At 40.0% G+C, this 20,499-nt stretch overlaps 1 protein-coding gene across 6 annotated transcripts in view; it reads right to left on the bottom strand.

The window, feature by feature from the left end:
• The window catches only part of NEK10 (NIMA related kinase 10), a 208,377-nt gene that overhangs the window by 103,937 nt on the left and 83,941 nt on the right, over positions 1 to 20,499 (bottom strand). For all 6 annotated transcript variants that reach the window (XM_057492430.1, XM_057492431.1, XM_036886203.2 and 3 more), the window contains exon 23: positions 19,851 to 19,926. In XM_057492430.1, coding sequence (XP_057348413.1) covers positions 19,851 to 19,926 — 76 coding nt within the window. The remainder of the gene's footprint in view (positions 1 to 19,850; positions 19,927 to 20,499) is intronic.

The raw sequence follows: 20,499 nt of genomic DNA, 5'->3' as shown, positions 1-20,499 counted from the left end.
CTGTTTCCTACTCAAGCTGTGGCCGTCTTAGTAACACACCACACTCTATTTGCTGTCCTTCCTTCCCCTCCTTGTTTCTCAGTTTCCCATACTCTCGATGCCCTGGGAGTGACACCTCCCATCCCCAGTAAAGAGCTAGCATTTATGCTCCCCATTTTATGGAACCCAGGACAAAACAGTGAATTGTTTAAATGTAATTTTTTTTCTCATCTAAAAGTAGAGACAATGACAGTCTTCTCACAGGACCACCAAAAGTATTATGAGACAATACCTGAAATAGTGCTAGAAAATGTTACTTACTATTATTAATAATAAATATATGAATACCCATCACTGTTTTTGAATTCCTCTCCCACTTCAGTGGGAGAAGAGGGAACAGAGAATGTGTGTACACCTGATGTTCTCTTTTCTTCAATCCTTAGCTCTGCTTATTAAAAGCCACACTACTGCACCTTGTACCACAGAAGCTCATTTATGCAGAAAAACACTTATTAAAACACCATTAGGAGGTTTACAGAGTCTCTGGGAGGACCCAAGAGTCAGGCCTGGGGGCTACACAATGAGGAACAACGTCCCTGGAACAGCTTGTACCACTGACACTGGACAAGACAACAGGGTGCCAGACCCACCATCTTCTACCACCACGCCTGCCCTCCCTCCAAACGGCTCTGCCCAGTACAGGCTCTCTCCTAGTGCTTACTTGCAATCCAACTCTTCCAGAAATTACCTGAATGACAGTGTATAAGCCCCATGGTAACCACTTGCTACAGCTGCAAGGGAGGCGACCGGCTTAAGGAAAGGATATCCATAAAGTGGAAAATCCCCCAAATATTCAAAGGTCATCTGGAAGCCAGAAACGTGACAGATATCCTCTCTATATCTGTTTGAGGTCTTGTCCCAAACCAAATAAAATATGGTTCCAAGTAAAAAAGAAAGATAAAGAAATGGGGGCTGGGGAACAATCTACCTATTAGGGGGATTACTGCAAAGTGTAGCTTGTGTCCAGGTGTCGGTGATACTCAGGGACTGTGGGTGAACACTGGCTATTCTGTGAGTGGACCTAACAGCTCCTGCTGGGGTCACAGTGATACTCTGGGATGCCCCAGGCAAAGTGGGCTAATTGCTTGTAACTCCTGGTCACCTCTTTCTAGTCCTCAGCCACACAGTAATTAAAACTCAAAGTGAACAGAAGCAAATTCCATTTGCACTCAACATTATTCAACAACCATTAGTTAGAAAGCTTCCAAGAGAACATTACTTGGTCAACAAGTATCTATAATATTAAGATGATAGGGTTTTTATTCTTAGATATAAAATATTAGAAGAGAACAAATGACTTCTATCAAGTATACCCATCCACTATACTGCCAATTAATTTATTATCAAACATAGATTTCTAGAATCATGGGTTATTGCCCTCCTATGTTACAGATATAAAAAATAAGTCACCAAGGATTTAAAATTTTTCCTTCAAAATGTATATACCACCTCCCCCTTTTTAAAAGACTTTCTTTTTTAAGAGTACTTTCAGGTCAGCCACAGACTCATAGACTCCAAGAAGGGACTAGAAGTTACCAAAGGGAAGGAGTTGGGGAGGGTGGGTGGTGAGGGAGGGAGAAGGACATTAGCACTCACAATATGGGGGGGTCACAGGGAAGACAGTACAGCACAGAGAAGACAATTAATGACTGTAACTTCTTACTACGCTGACAGACAGTGACTTCAATGTGGGGGGATGAGGGGTAAGAACTTGATAATATGGGTGAATGTTGAAAGCACAATGTTGTTCGTGTCAAACCTTCATGAGATTGGATATCAATGATACTTTAAAAAGAAGAGTAGTTTCAAGTTTACAACAAAACAGAGAGGAGGTATGGAGGTTTCTTATGCACCCCCTCTGCCTCCACATTCCCTTTCCTTTTATTCTCATTAACAGCTGGTCCAAATCAGTCCACACTTGGATTATCACAAAAGCCCTACTCCCTTAAGTGCTTTCCTTCATTCATTCATTCATTGAACAAGTATTACTGAACACTCACTATATGTCACACCATCTCTTTCAGAAAGTTTTGCTAGAAAGAACAGAGAAGAGGGAGTAGCTTCCAGTAGCTGGAAGAGAAAGAGAAGAATAAGCAACTGTTTGCTTGTAAGATGGGAAAAATGACAGTATGCCAGTAAATTGGTAGGGATGAGTCCATGGAGGCAGAGAAGTTCATGACGCGGGGCTGAGCTGGGAAAGTGGCTGGTGTGATGCCCCGGAGGATTCAGAGACAGGTTGGGGGGCTGGCCTTTCCTAGGACATGGGAAGCAGGGTCTCCTGAGAGCAAGGCCCTTACTGGGACACAGGTACAGAGAGATGGGAAGGCACAAAAGCAGAGCTGGTGGATGTTCCCTTCTGGTAGCTCCTGGGCACTGGCAACACAAGGCACTTCTCCAATTAACAAGGCTTTTCCTCCTAGTCCATTCATACATAGTTAGCAGATTTTTGTTATTCAGTTTATGCTCTGATCATGGGAGTAAAATTGTTTTCTTCAGTTTGGGTATCATCATGCTCAGTGAAGTGGGGGGGCAGGGTCACCATGGAAAGTCTGAAGTTGAAACTACCGGCTCCTGCCACCAATCCAAACCTTAGCCCTTCAAAGGCCTGTGTCCTTGGCCAAGCTCACTCTGCTGTTTCCCGTTGACCTAGCTGCCAAGAGGGTTCTTAAGAAACACTTGGTTCCATCAAAGCACACGTTATTTGTCATTAATTCATGAGCACGAAACTTGAAATTATATATCACTAGATGGGTAATACCCATAACCAAAAAAATGTAATTTTACCCCCATGACTAGAGCATAAACAGAGAATAATAACAATCTTTGCTAATTGTATGTAAACAGATTAGGAGGAAAGGCCCAATCGGGTAAACGCTATAGGTGTGGCAGCTTTACCAGTGGCCAACAATTTGGTTAAATCAATTAATCAAAAAGCATTTAAATTAAGACTTATCTAGTTTAAACTCTGACACACAAAAAGGCATAACAACATCTAGCTATCTGTTCTTATTTTAATGGTCAATAAAAAACTGGTAAAAATGAAAATTTCTTTGAGAAAATGAGAAATTGATCACCAATACATAGATATTCCCAGTCATTGGATTTTCCACATATTGACAATAATTTTGCTGTAAGAAACTTTTTTGCCTTCTTATTTATAATTGATTTTTAGCCAGTTATACACACCCTGTGTTTTATGAATTAGGGAAAAGCTGGAAATAATTAGAATGTCTTAAAAAAAGGAGACTGCTTTAGTAGATAATAGATCTTAGCAGGTAATAGAACACAATACAGATATTAAAACTGAAGGTACAGAAAAGCATTCACGAACATCCGTTTGTGTGTGTGTGTGTGTGTGTATTTGCATAGGAAAGGATGAAATTGGGACACCAAGTTGTTTTCTGTGAGTTTTTTCTCACCACTGGATTAATACAATTATGAGTGCCCCCAGTGGGAATTTTCTTTATTTCTGCAATGAGAACATACTGTTTTTGTACAGAGACAATAGAAGAAACTTTAATCCACAAGCTTTGAATTTTTTGGAGATTTGGGGGTTTTGTTGTTTTTTGTTTTGATAGCCTCTATTTGTCAGCCTTTAATGCCTAATTCAGTTTTAGTCCATTATAGCTGCTGGATTTGGCAATATATCTGGATATTTGTGTTTTAAATAGGATTATAATATATATACTATTGGTAACCTATCTTTTCACTTCACAATATATTGTGGATATGTTTCCAGGCCAACAAACACACTACTATAATACCACTTACCATTACTTACCTAACCAGCACCCCATTGATTGCACTGTACATTAGCCACAAGACTGAAAATGAACTACAAAATAAAATATCAAATACACTGGGGGAAAAGAGAAAAAATTAAAAATAAGCAAAAATGTTTATGTGTCCATAAAACAATGTAAAATGCCTAAAATTTACCAGATTTTTTAAATTATTGATGAGAAATACTCATTTAGAATAATTTCATTATTTTGATTACATTGTCACCAAGACCAAATTTTTGTTGAACTCTTTCCAAATTGCCTGAAGCCCAGTGGATACGGGGGGAACTCCAAGATTTGCAGTGAGGTTAGTCATTGGGAAGGAGGAAGGGAAGAGCAGACAGTTGGGAAAATCTTTTGGGGACATTTAGAATTTGCTTCATCAGTCCTAAAGTAAATCAGCCCTTATGTGGAGAAAAAAAATATATGTATATTTGAGTTAAAAGGGCAGCACTGAAATTGCACTTTAAAAAGAACTTGGATTCCACCTTGTCAGATGAACTCACGGTATTTTCCTAGACACCGGGAGGTTTTTATGAGCAGACCTTTTCGTGGCATATCTAGAAGTCTGAATTAAAGGATTGAAACTATGAAGAAAGACGAAAGATATTTAGGAGAAAAGACTTAAAAGAATCTTCCTCTGTATGAAGAGTTACTAAGTGACGGGTAGTGACCAGCTGCTTTGCAGTCACTAAAATCCAAAAACAGATTTCAAGTCATACGAGAACTTCAGTTAGACATTAAGGATACTTTTGGTTTTTTGGATTTCTGGCTATAGATGTTTTCATAGGCCCAAGACAATGAGAAGAATTTATAAATCACCTTCCTTGGAGACTTTTTTCCCCTTAACCTTTGGTGAGGATGGTGAAAAATAAAGCAGCCAAGCCCTTGTCAGGTTGGCTTCCAGAAAGGACAAGATCTAAATGTTCTTGTTCGGGTTTCTCGAGTCCTACTGCCTATGGTCTCTGTAACAAAGGACTGTAATGGGAACCAATTAACTGTAAATACAGTGCGGACTTGGGCAATTTAAAAAATGGATTACACACATTCAGGGATTATACTCCAGCTATCAAATGATTATCAGGCACTGCCTACTTGGATTCACCAACACAAATTAAATTCAGATCCAACAGCCCTGAAATTTCTCCATTATTCATCAGTTGTCATTTGCTGGTTTTTAATTTTGTTAAAAAAAAAATAGCTGGCATATAGGTTGACATCACATATTTTACATTCATATTCAAGCCAAATATCACCAGCTTTTAAAATTCAAGTAGATAACTAAATAAAGTAATTATGGTGATTTTACAAAGAAAGATAATATAATCTTTCAATTATAGTACATATAATTACACACATACCTTTCTCTAAATATAAAGTCACATAAAAATGGGTAGTTTTGCTCCTTAACAAAAGACTGATTTTTTAAAAAGCAGTCAAGCAACTTCTAAGTAAACTGATTGTCTTTATTCAAGCTAATAGAGACTCTCACAGAGAAATTCCTGTCTGCCTCTGATTTAGTTTTTCCTAAATTACTAAATTACTATCACAGCTATTTTGAAACAATCACTACATCATTACAGTCTCGTATTGTCATCTTACTGCCAAAGTCAGTGCAGACAGTGGCAAGCCAGAATTACAGACAGGCAGAAAGTCTCTCTGGGTCAGATCATAGAAGAGCATTTCCCAGCTCCACCTGCCTATGAGGAAAATCTCAGTTCCGGTGTTGGGGACTTCTTCAACGACTTCCAACTATCAGCTGAGAAGAATGTGTCCTGAAGGACCTGGGCCAATTTTAGATGTGTTCAGAGCACAGAAAAGGATCAGACGTACAGCTTCCTCTTGACTCGCAGAAACTCTGGGGCCACACCGTAAGCAAATCTCTAGTGCACCCCTCAGAGCAATTTTCCCTGTAATGCTGGAGGCATCCTGCTCACATCACTGCTCCCCTACTTCTTCAAGTACACTGGCCTGAACTCCAGCCATTTGCGGGTTTGTCTAAGGTCGTCTTTAACCCTGTGGGCCTTCTCTGCCTGCAGTCCTGAAGGCCTGAAGTGTCTGAATTCATGTACCTCAGGAACGGCCCCTTCTCCTGTGGCAGGTATGCGGTGGAGTACAACCAGCCCACGCTCTCCTTTTCAGTGGGAGCACTGGGTTATGTGTTCAAACTGGCCCCAGCAGCTTGAGCTCCAGGAGCCCACAGGGGTAACTTGTCCCCGAAATTCTTCATCTGCAGCCTCCTTCCCTTTCTCACTTCCCGCTTCCCTAGCTTTGCTTCCTGGGGTCTCCTCAGGAATAAACCTTGCACTGGAGTCCTTGTCTCAGGGTGTGCTTTTGGGGCAACGTAACTTGAGAGACACGTGAGAAGAGCCCAGCAAGACTGGGCAAATAGAGGTATTTACTGACAGAGCTCTGTGAGCACAGAAAGAGCACAGCTGCCGCCAGGACTTGGGGAGGTAGAATCTGGGGCTGCACACTGCTAGAACTCTCTCTCATTTCCTCCGAGTGCTGGCCTCACCCTCCTAGACTGACCTCCTCCATAGCTACAAACGAGCCCCCAAGCACTCCCGGACATTTTGCCGCCCAGCTTCATCGTTTTGCCAAGTCCCAGCTAAACACAGCCTCAGGAAAGAACTGTAATCAGGTCCACTTGGCTGATGGCAACACTCGTACCGTGTTTCCCCCCAACAGGGGTGGAGGTGCTGGGACAGTCTACGTGGGACAAGTGCCCAGTCACATCAGGCCAAATATGACCAGAGAGGTGGATCTCTAAATCAATGGAACTTTCTAGACTATGTGCTTAGGTGGGTGGGCAGGATGAGATTTTTCCGAAATTGAGGAATGAGGCTGTTCTCCCAGCATAGTAACAGCTAATATTTATTGAATCTCTGCTATACTCCAGATGCTATTGCTATCTACCTATCTATAGCTATCTCTATCTTTATCCAATTTATCTTTTTAATTTTCATGACAACCCTCTGTGATAGGAACTATCAGCATCCCCACCAGCTCCCACAGTTCAGATAAGGAAACTGAGGCCCAGGAATGCTAAGTTACTTGGCCAAGTTAAGCAGGAAGGTGTGGAGCCAGGATGGAGCCCAGCCTGTCAGGCTGTGAGGCAGGAAGCCCTAGGGGCAAGCCCACTGCCGGCCATCACTCCTCTCACCACTGCCGTTCAGGGCATGGCATACTATGCTTACAGACAAGGCAGGCTTTATCACGAACACGGGAAATGAACTCAGAGGAAATAAGGTGTGGGGAGCTGGACAGACAGAGGGGCCAGTGCTTCCTGGGGAACCGGTAAGGCCTTCCTGAAAGCCTGAGCATTAAGATGAGGTTGGGGTGATACAGAGGAAATCTTCAAAATTTAACCAACCAAGGGGTGCATCCTGGAAACAGCCTTCTCTGTGAAAATGAGGGTTTTGAAATGGCTGGGTGTCACCGCTGTTACATACAGTTCACACTTTCAAATCTTTATTTTGACATTTTATTAGAGGCCATAATATTGTCACAGATTGACAGTTTGTTGTCTTAGGTGTATAAAAAAAATATATCCTTCCCAAAAGGACAGCTTGGATTTCAAAGTATTGGACTTGTAACTATAATCCTCCTATTTTAAAGAAAACAATATCTGGCTCTTCAAAAAAAGATTTTCTTTTATTGGCTTTGTGCTATTGTCCTCCTAGGATTGTTATGGACATTCTGAAATGCCCAGATTAAAAAATCAATAATTAAAATTAAGTTAAAAAAATCAATAATGATGTAGCGGATTAATATTAGCTAAATATGTCATGAAATAAATTGATGTAAAGGGATAGGTGATCAGTAAGCTCACTGGGGTAGCATCCATAAGAGTGAGGCTCATTGAATGCAACACTGCGAAATAACTGCATGCTTCTTTCGCTCCTTCACCTCTTGCTTCCCTGTTTGCATCCTCTGACTCTCCTACTCTTTCTTCAACTATTCATTCTCATCGCTTCCCTTTCTCCCTTCCAACCACTTTATCAGTCAGCCAGACACACTTCCAAGTAGGCACTGTCATAACGTCTGGATGTGAGGAAAATGTTAGAGCCTGTATGTAATCCTCCCGTCATGCAGAGAATATGGCACAATTGTTACACAGGGAAGGGTGGCACCCACCCCACCCCCACAGCCTCTGCCTTGAGCACTGCAGCCCTGGCAGCTCCCTGCTCTTCCCCAGGCTTCCCTGCTGTTCTGGGGACTTTCTGTGTGTACTCAGTGGAGGCACATACAGGCCCCGGATGGCTTTCTAATCCTTGATCTTTGTAGTGTGGGCCAGTGTGTGTGTGTGTGTGTGTGTGTGTGTGTGTCCCCAAATTAAACTGAGTTCTCCATGTAGCAAAGACCAAGTCATCTGCTCCTGACAAGTAAGAGCTGGGATATCTCCTTAAGGAACAGGCAACATGACGGACACATGCATCTCCCCTCCCTTCCCTTGGCCTGGTTTCATTCTGCAGATCTGAAAAACAAAACTTCCATTAAGAGACTGTCAGACTGAGGGATAGCCAGAGGCTCTATAATGCCAAGAGGAAATTTCCAGGTCTCCCACCATCCCATCATAAATCCCAACCCAGCCAAGCTAAGCTTCTGCTCCCCACTAAATATACTGAGTCTGTTAAGAATCAAACTGAAGGAAGATTTCATTTTCACAATTTCAAAGATACTCTGGAGAACACCAAGGCTGGAAGTACAGAGAAATGAATCACCTATCATATGGAGGAAACACAGCATTGCCCTCCCCACAGCAGTGCTGCGGCCCTGCCCCTGGCAGTGCTGGGCCAATCCGTGGAGTTACTAGTGTGTCAGTTATCAGTTTAACGCCTCCCAGCTCCTAATGCACCCTTCAGTAAATGATGGAATTCTTCTAAATAGTGCTCCTTTAAAGCGAGCATGATGTTAAACTTTCTGTGCAGGTGGTGCTAGGGGGACATCACAGGAGGACGAAGCGCCCTGAAGTTTCTGGCATGGGCCCAGGGTACGCACTATAGGCGTGACACCGTTCAGTGGAGTCTGTCCCAGCCACAGACCCAGATGCTGTCCCTCTGCAACCCTGCAGCCTCAGGCTGGCGGTCACCTTTGTGCACCAGAGCCCCTGCCCAGGCTACACCCATGCAAGGCCACCTGCTTGTAGCGCCTGGACACTCCTACACCGAGGGCCTCCCTGTGACCCTTCACTGTGGAAGGTGGGTTTCCTCCTATGTGTCCTTGCCACAGGGTGCTTATGCCCTCCCCACAGCCTGTACTGCAGAGGGCCACTTCCTGCCCTCCTCGCAGCTGCAGACCAGCTCCAGCCTGGCTCTCCAGCAGCTTCCCTGCCAGCCAGGGACTGAACCACACCTTCTCCAGTGAGGTCTTCACCCCTCCCAGGTTTGGGTATTCCTTCATCAGAGTGCAAGTACCGTGCAGAGTATCCCTAACCTTACCGTTACATCACAGCTAACCATTCTGTACTGAAGTCTCCCCTGTGGCCCACTGTGTCTTTTCTATCTTCCGATTGGAAACAGACCACGACACTTCATTCTCAGGAGATCTGGGTCTGACATGCCACCTGTTAGCACTTAAAATGTACTATTTCTTTGTATCACAGCTCGTGACTCAAAAGCCCCTTAGGAGTTATGCTTATTTTTAACTAAATCACAGTGTTACATGATACTCTATTGAATATGGCCACAAATTCCGTGTGCCCCCTTCCAGCTACAGGTAAGTGTAATTCTTGGCCCACCCCTTGAATTTGGGCAGATAGTAACTTGTTTTGAATAACAGAATGTGTCAGGAGGGCTAAGTGACATTCATGTTTAGCTCTTAAGAGGCCTTCCAGCTTCTGCTTTTGCCTTTTGCCCTCCTGGAATGCTGCTCCAACGCAGTCATAGACAAGAGGAGACCTGGGGAGCCCGAGCCACCAGTCAACACCTGCTGCCAGAAACATGAGGCTATCATGGACCTTCTAGTCAAGCAGGTAATTCCTCACTGTACCCACATCTGTGAGCCCAGGGAAGCCACAGGGAACTGCCTAGCAAACCCACACAAACTGCAGTTAGGAAACCGACTTTCAGGTCCATGTTCTATAACAATAGATAACCAGAATATACATATTCTCATCATCAAATAATTCTTCTAATTTCTTAATTACTCAATAAATTAGTTTGTGTTAAATACAGAAAGACATTTATTTGGCCAAACCACCCATGACCCAGAAAAATATGTTGAAGTAAGACATCTGACCATCCTGTAATCCCTCTCACATCACCTCCCAAAAGGAAATGTGGAACACTCTACATAATGACTTGGATATCAGTTGTTTAAAATCACAAACTTCATATGGAGACAAATAAATATGCAGAAAGAAATCCATTGTTTACAGATCCATGTACTTATAAATAAGGACTATAAAAAGGTAAGAGAATCAAACACTACCCAAGAACAAAACCTCTGGACCAGAAGGCTTCAGCACTGAATTTTATCAGAAATTTAGAGAAGACCTAATACCCATCCGCCTTAAAGTTTTCCAAAAAGTAGAAGAGAAGGGAATACTTCCAAACTTATTCTATGAAGCCAGCATCACTCTAATATCAAAACCAGGGAAAGACACCAAAAAAAAGAAAATTACAGACCAATATCCCTGATGAACACAGATGCAAAAATACTCAACAAAATATTAGCAAATCAAATTCAAAAGTACATCAAAAAGATCGTACATCATAACCAAGTGGGATTTATTTCAGGGATGCAAGGATGGTACAATATTCGCAAATCCAACATCGTCCACTACATCAATTAAAAGAAGGACAAAAATCATATGATCATCTCCATAGATGTTGAAAAAGCATTTGACAAAATTCAACATTGATTCATGGTAAAAACTCTCAACAAAATGGGTATAGAGGGCAAGTACCTCAACATAATAAAGGCCATATATGACAAACCCACAACCAACATCATACTTAACAGTAAAAAGCTGAAAATTTTTCCTCTAAGATTGGAAACAAGACAAGGATATTCACTCTCCCTATGTTTATTCAACATAGTACTGGAGGTCCTAGCCATGGCAGACAACACAAAGAAATAAAAGCTATCCAGATGGGTAAGAAAGAAGTTAAGCTGTCACTGTTTGCAGATGACATGATAGAGTACATAAAAAACCCAAAGAATCCACTCCAAAACTACTAGAACTAATATCTGAACTCAGCAAAGTTGCAGGATACAAAATTAATACACAGAAAGCTGTTGCATTCCTATATACTAATGATGAACTAGAAGAGAGATCAGGAAAACAATTCCATTTACAATTGCATCTAAAAGAATAAAATACCTAGGAATAAACCTAACCAAGGAGGTGAAAGACCTAGACCCTGAAAACTACAAGGCACTCTTGAGAGAAATTAAAGAAGACACAATAAACGGAAATATATCCCATGCTTATGGGTAGGAAGAAGTAATATTGTCAAAATGGCCATCCTGCGTAAAGTAATCTACAGATTCAATGCAATCCCTATCAAAATACCAAGAGCATTCTTCAACAAAGTAGAACAAAATAGTTCTAAAATTCATATGGAACCACAAAAGACCGTGAATAGCCAAAGCAATCCTGAGAAGGAAGAATAAAGTGAGGGGGATTATGCTCCCCGACTTCAAGCTCTAATACAAAGCCACAGTAATCAAGACAATTTGGTACTGGCACAAGAATAGACCCACAGATCAGTGGAACAGAATAGAGAGCCCAGATATAAACTGGCACACATATATGGCAAATTAATATATAATAAAGGAACCATGGATATACAATGGGGAAATAACAGCCTCTTCAACAACTGGTGTTGGCAAAACTGGACAGATATATGTAAGAGAATGAAACTGGATTACTGTCTAACTCCATACACAAAAGTAAACTCAAAATGGATCAAAGACCTAAATGTAAGTCATGAAACCATAGAACTCTTAGAAGAAAACATAGGCAAAACTCTCCTGAATAGAAACGTGAGCAACTTTTTCATTAACATATCTCCTCAAGCAAGGGAAGCAAAAGCAAAAATGAACAAGTGGGACTACATCAAACTAAAAAGCTTCTGTATAGCAAAGGACACCATCAGTAAAACAAAAAGGCATCCTACAGTATGGGAGCATATATTCATAAATGACAGATCTGATAAAGGGTTGACATCCAAAATATATAAAGAGCTCACACACCTCAACAAACAAAAAGCAAATAATCCGATTAAAAAATGGACAGAGGAGCTGAACAGACACTTCTCCAAAAAATAAATTCAGATGGCCAACAGGCACATGAAAAGATGCTCCCCTTCACTAATCATCAGGAAATGCAAATTAAAACCACAATGAGATATCACCTCACACCAGTTAGGATGGCCAACATCCAAAAGATGAGCAACAACAAATGTTGGCGAGGATGTGGAGAAAAAGGAATCCTCCTACACTGTTGGTGGAAATGTAAATTAGTTCATCCATTGTGGAAAGCAATATGCAGGTTCCTCAAAAAACTAAAAATAGGAATACCATTTGACCCAGGAATTCCATTCCTAGGAGTTTACCCTAAGAAAACAGGATCCCAGATTCAAAAAGACATATGCACCCCTATGTTTATTGCAGCACTATTTACAATAGCCAAGACATGGAAGCAATCTAAGTGTCCATCAGTAGATGAATGGATAAAGAGGATGTGGTACACAATGCAATATTATTCAGCCATAGGAAGAAAACAAATCCTACCATTTGCAACAACATGGATGGAGCTAGAGGGTATTATGCTCAGTGAAATAAGCCAGGTGGAGAAAGACAAGTACCAAATGACTTCCCTTATCTGGGGTGTATAACAAAAAAGCAAAAACTGAAGGAACAAAACAGCAGCAAATTCACAGAACCCAAGAATGGACTAATGGACTAACAGTTACCAAAGGGAAAGTGGTTGGGAAGGGTAGGTTGGGAGGGAGGGATAAGGGGATTAAGGGATATTATGATTAGTGCACATAATATAGGGAGGGCCTGGGAAAGGCAGTATAGCACAGAAAAGACAAGCAGTGACTCTATAGCATCTTAGTATGCTGATGAACAGTGACTATAATGAGGTATGTGGTACAGACTTGATAATAGGGGGGAGGCTAGTAACTATAATGTTGCATATGTGAACCCTGAGCATAAGATTGTATATCAATGATACCTTAATTAAAAAGAAAAAGGTAAGGGAAAGGAGATGTCGAAGATAAGTGATTTGTAATTACTAGTTGACAAGAAGCAAGAGCTTCCACTGACAAAATCAATCATCAGAGAGCCCCCCTTCGTGCTTTTTGTGCTGCTGGGGAGTTCAGAACAATCAGACTCTGAAAAATCCATTAATGTACATCACATTATGCTCTATATTGCAATTTTTAATCTTGGCTAAGCCAGGTGTTTAACATTGTCAGAGACACACAAAATGAAAGCTAGCCATATCCTAACTATATAAGACTTTTTTCCCATCCATACACCTTCTGTGACATCAGTAGAATCAGAGACACTATAACATCGAAATTACATAAAGTCATAAATGTTCTTAACTTGGAATTGTTTTTTTCTTTTCTAGAACCTCTGTACCTTTTCATTTTGAATTCAGAAAGTGTCTCTGGATCTTAACTCTGCTATCAGTATTCAAAACCTAGCTAAAATTTTTTTATAGTGTTGAATGATGAGAAAACAACTATGAAAATTAGAAAAAAATTAAAATGAGAATTTGTAGTTGAATAAAAGCAAAACTTGGCAAATAATAAATGCATAATAAATGTATGATGGCAGCTATGCATTCTAAAGAACAAATCAGAATGTCCCTGAAGCAGGCCTCAATCAGAGTAGACTATTTCTAATTCTTGACACATCAGGCCAGTGTATCAGCGACTTAACAATTAGCAGACAGCAAAGCAGAGTGGTTAAGGACACACACTGTCAGCATTTGACTCCACAGTTTTGCACTTCCACTTCCTAGCTGTGATGTTGAGCAAGACCACCTGGGCTACCTAATGATTATTTAAGATAGTCACGTTCATTTTAAAGGAGCAGGAGCTTAAATGACTTAGTATTTATTATAGAGCACATAGACCAGTGCCTGCCACTTAGTAAATTCTATATAAGCATTTGAGAAGTAAAAGTAAGTAAAAGCATGTGGTTAGCAACACAGAGCTAGACATTATGGGATAGAGCATCATTAATAATGCTTTCTAGTAGTTTCTATTTTGCAGTTTCCATTTAAATTTGAGACCATGTGACCTATTCCACTGAGTCTTAAGATGTATTTAGAAGTTCGATTTGTGCAAATCCTGAGCTCACTTAAAATTCCCTCCTACCTCACCTAAGCAGATAATGTAATAAAACAATTCTGTGGGGCAGGGGCATAGGGGTGTGTCGGTTATAGAGCCTTGGGGGCTGGGCACAGGGAGGGGTGATATTCTTCATGGAAATATGATCCTGCTGGGCCACAGAGAAACCATAAACAGAAGCGATTCAGGAAAAAGCATCTCAAGTTCCATCTGCTCAAAGGCATCACTATCCCAAGTTCTGTTCCCCTCGGTTCTCTGTCTTTGCATGCTGAGCACCTATTCCTTCCCTGTCCCACTCCTCAGCTGCCAGGGTCTAGCTGCTAGAAAAATCCAAGTCCCTACTAGTAACCAAAGCATCCACCAGGGAGCAGATACAGAGGCAGGGAGGGAGAAAGAGCTAAAATAAATGACAGCCTAAGTCATTCTTCTCTACTGACTATTAAGAAATGAATCGGATTCTCAGACACAATCTAAGCTATCTATTCAAATGAGCACCATTCTTTCAAATTGTGAACTAACAGCAAATAATGATCACTGTTCTCTCAGTGCACTTAACATAGGCCAGCCAGGCACTGTTCCCCACTCATCATGTGTCACTTCATTCAATCTCTCAACCAATTTAGAAGGTGGACATATCAACATCCCCAGATTACAGATAATTGAGGCACAGAGAAGTTTGCGAATTGATAACTCAGCAGCAGACCTAGGACATAAACCCAGGCTGTCTGACTCCAGAGCCAGTGCTCTTAATAACAAGCCTACCAATCTGCCTGTCAATATTACCTTTTGTTTCCAATTATGCAATTTCCCTCAGGGCTAATTTATTGGTCAGAGAAGAATACTGTAAACTATAAATAATAATCAATTATAATTTATTATAAATTATAAATAATAATCAATTATAATTTATTATAAATTTTAATCACTCCATGTTTTATTTTTTAAAGCTGGTAATCCCCTAACTGATCCCATTGCTCACTCTTCTAGTAATGGTGGAGGATACAAAGATGGAGTAAATAAATGGAACAAAATAAAATAAAACAGACCCTGGCATCAAGGTACTTACTGTTTCAAACTAAAAGCATTCACTCCAGGCTTCACAAAGGCAAAAGTCAGAAAAGTTCAAAGGTATGTTAACACTTTAGAGTCTGATAAAATGCACGTGGATTTTTAATCATTAAAATACAGAATGTGAATATGTGCAAGGGACTGTTATTCAGCCAGAAAGAAGAAGGAAATCCTGCCATTTGCAACATCATGGATGAACCAGGAGGACATTAGGTTAAATGAAAGAGGTCAGAAAGAGAAATTAAAAAAAAAAAAAAAAACTCAAGAAATTTCATGAAACAAAGAGCAGAGTAGTGGCTGGGGAAGAGAGAAATGGAGTAATAGAGGTCAAAGGGTACAAACTTTCAACTTATAGAAAGAGTAAGTTCTGAGAATCTAATGTACAGCAAGATGACCCAGGTTACTAACAGGACATTGTATACTTAAAAGTTGTTGAGAATAGATCTGAAGCATTCTCACAACAACAAAGTGTTGAACTATGTGAGCTGATGAATGTATTAATCATCCTGATCTTGGGAGTCATCCTGAAGTGTGTATGTGTAACATATCATCATGTTGTACACTTTAAATATGTACAATTATATTTGTCAATTTTTCCAAATTATTTCTCAATAAAGTTTTATAAAAGGACATTTTAAGACAAACAAACAAATACAAACAGAATGACTTATTTTCGCTTGAGTAATTCAGAATATGTTTTAGGATTCTGTCAGTCTGCTCCTCCAGGCCAGAGGGAACAACAGGGAACAGAACAGACAACAGCCCTACTGTAGCGGAGTTTGTGTTTTAGGGAGAGAGACACATGCAAAACCAAGCAAAATCCAACATTAAATCAATTAGAGCCAAGTGCTAGGAAAAAATAAAACAAGACAAAGCAATAGAGTCAGAAGGAGGAGGTTTTATTCGGGAGCAGGTGATCAGGAAAATCTCTTTACAGAAGCTACACTGAAGCAGAGACCAGAAGGAAGCAAGTAAATAAACTGCAGCTATGGAGATGATAAGGGATAAGAAAATTGTTACAGTGAAAGGAACAATTTTCTTTATAGTATATTATTTATTCAAATATAGGATTATCCATATAAGTAAATATTTCTTGTGAACATATGAAATACCAGCTGCTAGGCTCAGTGGTGGAGATAGTGATGAACAAAATCATCACGGCCTATCACAAAATAAATTAAAAACCCAACCATGTGAAGGAAAAGTGCATGGAGTATGTAGACCAGGGAAAATGTGCCCTGTCTAGGGAGGTTTGCCTGAGGAGGCTGTGCTCCAGCTGAGAGGTGAGGGATAAGAAAGAGTTAAAAGACGACAAGTGGGAAAAGAGTATCCCAGGCAGGGGGACCAGCATGTACAAAAGCCCTGTGGTCAGAGGGAACACAGATGCAACAGCTAAGTGTGGGATGATGTGGCAGGGCTGTATGCTCATAGCCATACTGAGGATTTGGTCTTTAAATTATGAACCACTGGAATACTGAAGTGTTTAAAGAGTTTCAGAGTTCTGAGTATATCACAGCTTTCTTAAGAACTTAAGAGGTACAGTCGACAGTTGGGCATGCTTTACTTTGTCTCTACTTGTCCAGGCTTACCTACAGATTTATTCTGATTTTAAATGAAAACTTTACTAGCTGTCCTTTAAATTATCTCAGGTCATAATATGAATGGGATTAGACTAAGTGATACAGGCTCAAAGAATTCCCATTCCAGAAGTAGTCAATAGATCATACTTCTTTAATAGACCATATTTATTATCCAGAAATCCCAAGTACGTGTTCCATGACAAACTAGCCTAACCTGTTTCTCAGAGTTTCAAACTCTAAAATCTGATCTTAAAGTGCAGTTAAAGATAGTGTGCAGTTTTGGATTATGGAATTGGCTTAAAAACAGACAAAAAACAGAACTACGGACCATATTTGGCGATTATTTTCTAAGAGAAGGATAACAAAGATCTGCCTAATAATGAATCAGGTCAGATGGAAAAAAAAGGAGCTTGTATTGAGCTGTTTGAGCACAGTCAGACCAGAGTCCACAGGCCATTTACCTGACAGCTGAGATACAGAATAAAGAATGCTCTGAGATGCTCCCTACAAGAGTTGATAGAGAATTTTCTTCCATTTGATAGGTTAATGTCTGAGGGAGCAAAGGAAAAAGGAAAAAGCAAAATGACATGGGAACATCAAACTCACCAAATTCTGGGGACCCTGGAGGGCAAGGACAGGCATCCCAGGTCCACAGTAATAGGCTCAGAGAAGCTCAGAGGGCTTACACAAAGATTCCAGAATTTGGAGGGAAATGCCATGAGGATGGCTAAGGGGACAATTCAAGAAAAGGCATGAAGATATGACTTCAGAGTAAAGACTATAAAATAGATGCCTCATTTTTATCTAATTTACAAACTCAAACAAAACTGAGGATATGGAAAATTCAAAAGGAATTAGACATGTCAAGTGATCTATTAGAAAACATCTTAAATGTGGGACTAGAATTTGAGAGATTATACAGCCGACAGTGTCAGAACCCAGGCCAGGTCCCAATTCCCAGTACAAGTCCTCTGCATTGTACTGTAAGCAGCGACCTATGACCCCTGCTTTCTCCCAGCACACCAGGCAGACTAGGGGGGCCAGGGAGTTCACTCCACCACCCCCCCACCAAGCAGGACCCACCCTCCTGCCGAGCAGCGCAGCCAAAGACACGTGTTCCCATATGTGATTGGAAAAACAAAAAACAAAAACACTCCAGCCTTTCATTCAGCATATAGGACAACTCGGAAACATCTTCTCCGCTACCCAGAGAATGATCTATGACTGATTGTTAATGTTCCAGGTACTGGCTGCGTTCCTGTCTCGTTTCCCTTCTCCCCTACCAACGTTTCCTGGGACCACCTCCCAGATAAACTATTTCACTGGATTCCTTAGCTTCGGAAGGATCCCAGAGTAAAAAAGTAAGGAAATATAATTCAGGACTGAAATCTTTTAACTCCGTGCTCAGTTGAAGACATCAAAAACTAGGAAGAAAAAGGGGCTTGTAAGTTGAAGTTCATAGTAAATCCCCATCACACGAGGAGCATTTCTAACAATTAGGGGATAAAGGAGGAGGGAGTAGAAATTATTTTTTTAAAGCAATTTAAAAGAACACAGAGCTTGTTAGAGAGATGAATGGTAATAAGGTATGCTGGGCATATTATTAAAATAATTGTGATATATCTAAATGAAATAATAGCTTAACTATATGAGGAGGCTCAGCTTTCCTAACTCCTCAAATAATTTAAGAATTAAAAGAAAATGTGAATCCATCTTTGGGCTAAGAAAGCAAAACAGCTGTCATGATTTAGATTTCTTCCTACATATGTTCTAGATTTCTAGATTTGGGCCCCTCCCCCAACATCATACACACAGAGTTACCATATGAGGAATTCTAAATTAATGCACGGTATGGGGAATAAATCTGCTTATACCAAGGATATCCAACTGAAATCTGACTTAGTTTGTTCTGTGACTTTCATTGACAACGAAGTCATTGAGGAATATACATTTATTGAACAACTTTTGTGATTAAATTTTCATTTACTGTGAAAAAATTTTTTGTGCAAAGTGAAATGACAAATTATTCATCCAGCAGCAAGTAGTGGGTAGGTCAGCCTTTTTAAGAGATTAAGTGTGTGGATGAACTCGCAGTTTTCTAGGTACAACATCACGCTGGCCCTCAATCTCTGCATCTTCTTGTGATTAAATTCACCCTTCAGAAACACCATCCTGAACATTCTTGTATGAAAGGACTTTTTAAAATAGGGTTGTTATTTACAATTTCTACCCTCCCTCAAGCAGATTCATTCTGAATTCTATCCCCAGGGCTCAACTGTACAATAGACTAGATTAAAAAGGAAGATGAAAATGTCTTGCTCACTTGACCTGTGGAATGAGATTTCAGAATATTTCTTTGAAATCTGCTGTGTCTACTGACTACCATATCTGTTTGCTAATTTCAGTGAATTCAGACAAATGATATGTGATAAGCAAAAGAAGACTCTTACTTCATAATAATTAAATTGTCAAGGAGCCTTCAAAGCATGCTAAAGAAATTACAAGTGTCTCAATGCATTAAAATATAAAAACTCATTTACCCAAGGAGCAATCAACTTTGTAAACATGTCTAAGTATATATATCATCATTTATTCATTCATGCAATAAAATTTAATCAGTACCTATTATTTGCCGAGTGCTAGGATAGGTATTAGTACCTAAAAACTCTGCCCCTGCCCTTGAATGTTTACAGGCAGAAACAGAATGAGTAATTTTTCTAGGAGGTGCAATAAAATGCTCCAAGTATCATGCTGAGTACCACAGGCCTCATAAACAATAATTGCACACCTACTGTATGCTGAGGATCATTTCAATTTATAAGTAATAAAAGTAGTCCCCATGAGGGACAGTTACCTTAGAGGAAAGATAATTTGTTGGTATTGTTTTAAACAAACACATAGTGTTGTATAAATCTGTACATGTGTATTATCTGGGTAAATGAGGCAAACATTAAATAAGCATCTTTTCTAAAATTCTTTCTTTTGCAAGCCACAAGAATTATTTAAAGCCCAAGCCACTCAAGTGTGATGTTTGAAGGCTATAAAATAATTGTCCTTACCAGGAATACAGGATTGTTCCCACAACAGACGTGAGTTTACTGTTTTCTTGTTTTTGCTTGGCCAGGCCAAAGTCAGCTACAATTCACAAAACAAAGCAATGTTATTATACTTTTCCAAATTGGCATTTTTCCTTAGCTTTTGGCATTCTGCATAATAACTATGATAGTTCACATCAGAGAGTTTTTCTTTTTTTTTTTTTCTACCCTTTGCCAAAATGCCCCATGTGCCAATCTTCCAACCCACTCCCAGCTGGAACTAACAGCATATGTACAATCTGCCACGATGCTACATATTTTGATATAATGAGGTTTATCATTAAAAAAAACTAATCTTGCTGACTGAAACATAGGGCAAAGTATCTATTGAACTTCTGATCCCACGTTTTTGGATTTTCCTTTGTAATTTTCAAATAAATAAATGAATCTAATATTTTGGCATATAAGAGTCATCACCAAATCTAGTCAAAAAAAAAATTAAAAAGCAAGGTAAGCCTGAATAACCTGACATTAAGTGGCACCTATCTGTGCTAAATCACAGTAAATATGACATTAAGAATCACCTCAAAATATTTATGTATCAACAAAGGATTTTGATTTTTAGCTTAAAATTAAAGGGCTTTGATTTTTAACAACCATATATTTATATTTA

This window comes from Manis pentadactyla, chromosome 14 (assembly GCF_030020395.1).
Source record: "Manis pentadactyla isolate mManPen7 chromosome 14, mManPen7.hap1, whole genome shotgun sequence".
In the NCBI taxonomy this organism is placed as follows: domain Eukaryota; kingdom Metazoa; phylum Chordata; class Mammalia; order Pholidota; family Manidae; genus Manis; species Manis pentadactyla.
The sequence above is the reverse complement of the archived record's forward strand: the minus strand, read 5'-3'. Positions and strand labels throughout refer to the sequence as shown.